At 35.5% G+C, this 6,142-nt stretch overlaps 1 protein-coding gene across 1 annotated transcript; it reads right to left on the reverse strand.

The window, feature by feature from the left end:
* Nucleotides 1-249: 249 nt before the first annotated feature.
* LOC131858214 (uncharacterized) lies at nt 250-2,385 on the reverse strand. Its single transcript, XM_059211371.1, has 2 exons — nt 2,308-2,385; nt 250-705 (listed from the first exon to the last, which is right to left on the reverse strand). The coding sequence occupies exons 1-2, from the start codon at nt 2,383-2,385 to the stop codon at nt 250-252; spliced, it is 534 nt and encodes a 177-aa protein (XP_059067354.1).
* Between the last annotated feature and the right edge of the window lie 3,757 nt (nt 2,386-6,142).

Genomic DNA, 6,142 nt, shown 5'->3' on the forward strand with positions numbered 1-6,142 from the left:
CTACACATGCAAACCAGTAATAAATGCTCATATGATAAAAGAAAAAGGCCTCTATGTAGCATAAAATATTTTGGAAAAATATGTGCTAACAATGGCTCTTTCTGGGGATGTATGTTCTTTTTAAAGACATAGCAAGATCCTAGTTATCTCTGGAAAGTAGGCCAACATGAAAACAAAAAACAAAAGAAATTTAAACTATTATGATACAAAAATACTCCCTGCTCATCAAGAGAAAAAATGTTTAAGGTACTAAGCATGAACCGAGAATTCTTGCATTTGACCATCAGTATCTTGCGAGTAATAGGAGTTTTCTCCACCCTTTTTTGAAATGATAAAAGGTCCTAGCCAGAGTGCATTGAATTTTCCATGCTTCCCTTTATCCTGATCTTTGGTATTCCATTTTAACACCCATTCCCCATCTTTAAATGATCTATCGCATGCTTTTCTGTCATGTAAAGCTTTTACCATTTGTTGCCTCTGTAAGTTTCTTTCCTGAGCTTCTCTTCTACATTCATCCAGCTTAGCTAAAGCCATCAATCTGTCCCCCATGAAGTTTACTTCTTCCAAACATTCTTCTTTAACAAATTTATAAATTGGAATCAAATTATTTAAGAGAAATCTTGCTTCTTTTCCATATACAAGCTCATATGGGGCAAATCCTGTGAACTTCTTGATTGTCACTTTATCAGCCCATACTGCTAAGACCTATTTTGATTCCCAAGCCTTTTTATTATCACCCAACATCCTTTTGATAATCTTCAACAAGTTCTTGTTGCTTGATTTTGCTTGTCCATTTCCTTGGGGATGGTAAGGTGATGAGTAAGACAGAGTGATACCATAGTTTTCACAAAAAATAGAGAACTCCTTGGATCTGAAACACATCCCATTGTCTACTACAATCTTCTGAGGTACTCCAAATCTTGTCAGAATATTTTCTAAGAGAAACTTTGTCACCACTTTGCTTGTAGCTTGTCTTGTAGGAATAGTCTCAACCCATTTAGTAAAATAGTCAGTATCAACCAAAATCCATTTATGCCCACCACTAGATTTGTTTGCTATCTCTCCTATGAAATCAATACCCCACATCTAGAATGGTTCTTCTGTATGCATGTTCCTGAGAGGAATGGCTCCATTATATTTGAGTTTCCCTGAATTTTTTACAAGCCTCACATTTTCTGACATAAGTATGACAATCCTTGAAAACTTGAGGCAAGTAATAACCAGTATTAAGAATTTTGTGAGCAGTGGTTTTAGCTAAAAAGTGACCTCCACATACACCTTCATGTAAATCTTTTAAAACAACAGATGCTTGACACTCATCTAGACACAATAAAAGAATACCATCTCTATTTTTTCCAGTATAGATCCCCATTAAGTAATACATACCTAGATGTTTGAAGCTTTAAAGTTCTTTTTTGACTATCATTTAAATTAGTTGGACATTTCATGTATTTCAAGAAGTGAACAATATTTGTATACCAAGGGCATCTTTCAATGCTAATTTGTATATCTTTCAGCTCTACGTGGTTACTTGTGCTGCTTCAAGATTGGATTCTGCCATCAACTTCGCTAAACCTTGACCTCTTACCAATCTTGTGATTTGTAAATCAATATTGAACTCTTGGATCTGGTTTATCCATCTTCTCCTAGTAGTTTCCATTTGTCTAAAAATGTCTTTAACAACAACATTTGGTATATAGGCCATAATGGTGACACCAACTAAGTAAGGTCTAAAGGATTTCACAGCTTTCACAAGAGCATAAGCCTGTTTTTCATTCAAATCATAATTCAATTCTGATGCTTGTAATGTTTTACTAAAAAATACCACTGGCTGTTCATGACCCTCATCATTCTTTTGTAACATGAGAGCAGCAATAGTATGGAATGAGGCAAATGAAAATACTTGAAAAGGTTTTGAGAAGTTAGGTGATTTTAAAACAGGGGCTTCCTTGATGGCTCTTTTGATATTTAGAAAAGCTTCAAGAGCTTCATCAATCCATTTTATTTCAGCACCCTTTTTTAACATTTTAGCAATAGGCTTTATGATTTCAGAGAAATTTGAAACAAACCTTCTCACAAAGTTAATTTGACCAAAGAAAGATTTGATCGCTTTAACAGTTTTTGGAATTTGGATTTTATCAATAGCACCAATCCTTTCTGGATCAATTCGAACTCCATCTTTTGAGACAATATGACCTAATAATTTTCCTTCAGTAACCCTGAAGTGACATTTTTTAGGATTGAAAGATATGCCATATTATAGTGCTCTAATAATTTTTTTTCCAGATCATTACAATGATTTTCTACCTTTTTAGAATAAGCAGTTATATCATCCTGATACACTGCCAAGATATAATCAATCATGCCCTCAAAAGCCACGTCCATAGCTCTCTGGAATGTAGCTCCTACCTTTGTTAGTCCAAAAGGCATCCTAGCATAAACTTAAGTACCCCAAGGTGTAGTGAAAGTAGTTTTGAACTTCTCTGCTTCCCTAACTTTGACTTGATTATAAATCGAGAAGCCTTCCATCATGGATAACAATTCAGTCCCTGTGACCTTCTGCAACAAAGCTTCCATATTAGGCAAGGCATAATTATCTTTCAAAGATGAAACATTTAGATTTCTGAAATCTACACATAACCTAATATCACCATTTTTCTTTCTTACTGGTACTAAATTTGATACCCATGTTGAGTGCCTTATAGGCTCAATAATCCCTGCATTTCTCATTTTCATTAACTCCTCCTTCATCTTTGGAGCCAAGGTAGGATTTATAGGTCTTTGCTTTTGTCTGAAAGGTTTTTCATTAGGCTTCAAAGGTACCTCATGTTGGAACAAATCTTCCCTGTAAGCTTTAAGGTCATCATATGACCAAGCAAAAACATGCCTATACTTCCTCAATAGATTAATCAATTCAGTTTTGATTTTTGGTGTGAGATTCTTTCCAAGATATACTTCTCTTGGGCTGCTTTCACTTCCCAAGTTTATCTTTTCGACCTCTTCACATCCTCCTGAATTAGGCCTAAAATTCATTACATCTTTATCATCAAACATTATTTCAAGCTCTATTAATCCATTTGGGATTTTTTTAGTTTTCAACTGCAATACCTTCTTGCCCAAGTACAGTTGCTTTGTCATCTTTGTCCTCCACAATTCCATTCCAATCAATCCGCTGGTGCTCATATTGATCTTCACAAAATAATTTTTTTAGTAAATCCCTGTCATCATAAAAAACTTGCTAGCTTTTTACATTATCTCTATGACAAGGGACTAACCACCTCCCGTGCGATCCATATCTCTATAGTTTGTATCAGATGTTGATAGATTAGTGTTTTGACGCAATGAAAAATTGGCCCAACAAATGGTATCATATCATTGGGTCATAGGTTCGAATCCTATCGGGTAACACTGAGTGGGAGATTGTTGGCAAAATGGCCAGTGCTCCCATTCGAATTTGTGACAAGGGACTAACTACCTCCCGTGCGATCCATATCTCTATAGTTTGTATCAGACATGGATAGATCGATCTTTTGACTCAATGACAAACTAGGCCAACAAAAAAGGCTTATCTAAACCTTCATAAATGAATTGGTGGACATAAAAAGATAGAAAAATTAGAATTATAGACCTTATCAAGCTAATCAGCCAACTAGACCTCAGTACCAAGGAAATACTCAAGGTCAAAGTCAATATTTGAATGCTAGACCATTCCAATCTCTTAATCCAAACACTATTGATACCCATAGAGAGCTAGTTGCAATCCAAAAAAACTTAGTTCAAGACCTTAATTGGTGTTTTCCTTGTAACCAACCACTTAATTAGGCCATGTGAACTAATGGCATTCTAAATCAAGCCCTTATGGTCCAAAATGCCTCTGTAGTTCATGAAACACATGAATAGAAAGGTACTTTTCAAGGAGATACTCAAAGTTATGTGACCCTTATGAATTTGCAAAGTGATGAGTTTTATGGGGTAAATCATCCACAAGAACAAAATCAGTCCTATAATTTGATTGTAAGGTCTAAGAAGAGGGTTTTTCAGATAGGAAAATAGCTTTAGAAGACTCATTTCCAAGCTCACCAAGTGCCTAATGCAAGTTAAGGAATTTTGGACTATCTAATGTACAAAATGTCCACATTTTTGCCAAGAAATTAGGTTGTGGTACATAAAGGGTAGCTAGGAGGTCAATCCCAATTGTTGCAACATCGACAAATATTTTTGTTTCTAAATGACAACCAAAGTTGAGTGCAATTTTTTTCAATTTTTTAGACCATGTGAAGAAAACAAATGTTAAAATGTTTACATGAGATTCATTATCCATTTGAGGACAATAGATTTGCTACAAAAAAGTTTCTCCAGCCTTGCCTTGCCAAATGGGCCTACCAAAGACCCATCCAAGGTTGTACTCACCAACGCTACTCAACCTATTATTGGATAAAAATCTAAGGATGTAAAATTTCCTCCCTTCTATGTGTCTTTCATTATTGGTCAATGCCTTGTTCACAATTGCATGATTGACTCGGGTGCAAGAGACTCTATAATGCCCAAACAAATAGTGGATAGGCTTGATCTTATATGAACCCCTTACAAAGGTGCACTATAGATAGATGGGACAACCATCAAGATAGTAGGGGTCATCAAAGGATTGAGTTTGACTTTACATACCTATCCAAACTTTTCTATTCAACATGATGTTTTTTTTATAGACCTTCCACCATACTTTGCCTTGTGCTTATCTAGGGACTTCATTGCAAAAATAGATGGTTATTTATCTTCTAATTGGTCTCATATATTGTTTAGAATGAGGTATGACACCAAAGTAACCATTATATTAGGACCTATAGCCAAAGACTGCGTTGAGTCATATATTCCTAGTGCCATTAATGCCAACTTGAGTGCCAATTAACAAGAGGAACATCCTACTATTCAAGAAAATAATACACAGACTGAAGGCATACCAAACATATTACTTGATGAATGGGTAGCTGAGAACCTTGATATTGATTCACAACAATTGTTGGAAGATGTAGGTTTTGAAGTTTATTTGATGCATGAAACTGATCATGTGATGCCTAACATTGAAACTAATGATGGACAACAAACAACAATAAGGTAATGGACTTTGGAAGATGTTTTTTGATGTTCAAGGAGTAAGAATGGTGTTGGTGGAGGTGCTATGCTTATATCACCCAAAGATGAGAAGTTATGCTTCTTTTCATTTTACCTTCAGCTACACCAACAATACTATTGAGTATGAGGATTTAATCCATGGCCTAGAATGGGTAAGGAAAAGAAGTATTGGTAGTATACAAGCATTTGGTGACAATGAACTCATTTCAAATCAAGTAAAAGGTCTTCATTCCATTTCTATAAATTGTAAGAGTCTAAACACTTGCTAAATCCACTATTTTTTCATCTTAGTTCAATCCATAGGTGTAAAATTGACCTAGGTTAGCTTCATGCAGGTATATCTGAATCTTGAGTTTTTAAATTGAAAGTTTTAAAATTAGATCCACATTTTCCTCTCTTATTAGTTCTTATGAGTTGACAACTATTCAAATTATTTTAAATTGCATGACAGGTGTATTTTGTAATGGTGAAAAATTTAGGGTTTCCACCACAAGAAGAATGAAAACCTCTAAATTTTTACTTGGTGACCGTTACATTAGGGAAATATAGGAATAAGATAGATCTAAAACTTAATAGATCTAGATTCTAATCTAATTCCAGGGATCTTAGATGAGCCTCTTCTTTCCCTTGAGTTGAATTGATTTATTGAGGATGTTGAAATTAGGGGAAATGTGTTGGAATTGAAGTAAAAATGCATGAACAGTGAAATACAATCATCAGATAGAGCCACAAACCTAGATCTGAGGATTATAAGAGTATACAAAATCATTCCCAGAAGGAGCTCTTCATTTGTCAGGAACGAGATAGTGGTCGCTCTGGTCCTCTGCACTTTTCCCACTCCAATGGGGGATTGATTCATCACTGGAAATAAGGCCAATTTTGAAGATCGTAACTCCTTACCTGTTCCTGCGTGCACTAGAGAAGGAAAATAGGTTGGGAATAGGGGTTTTCCTAAGCAGGGAAAACTTTAAGAACCCCCCCCCCCCCCCCCCCCCCCAAGACAAGGTGTAAA

Source organism: Cryptomeria japonica, chromosome 1, assembly GCF_030272615.1.
Source record: "Cryptomeria japonica chromosome 1, Sugi_1.0, whole genome shotgun sequence".
NCBI classification, from domain to species: domain Eukaryota; kingdom Viridiplantae; phylum Streptophyta; class Pinopsida; order Cupressales; family Cupressaceae; genus Cryptomeria; species Cryptomeria japonica.

Excerpts from the sequence above, each read along its gene's own strand:
- LOC131858214 (XM_059211371.1), bottom strand. The coding sequence starts at position 2,385 with ATGGACGTGGCTTTTGAGGGCATGATTGATTATATCTTGGCAGTGTAT. Across the intron at positions 706-2,307 it reads TAACTGCTTATTCTAAAAAG|GTCTTAGCAGTATGGGCTGA; the intron begins GTAGAAAATCAT and ends GAATCAAAATAG.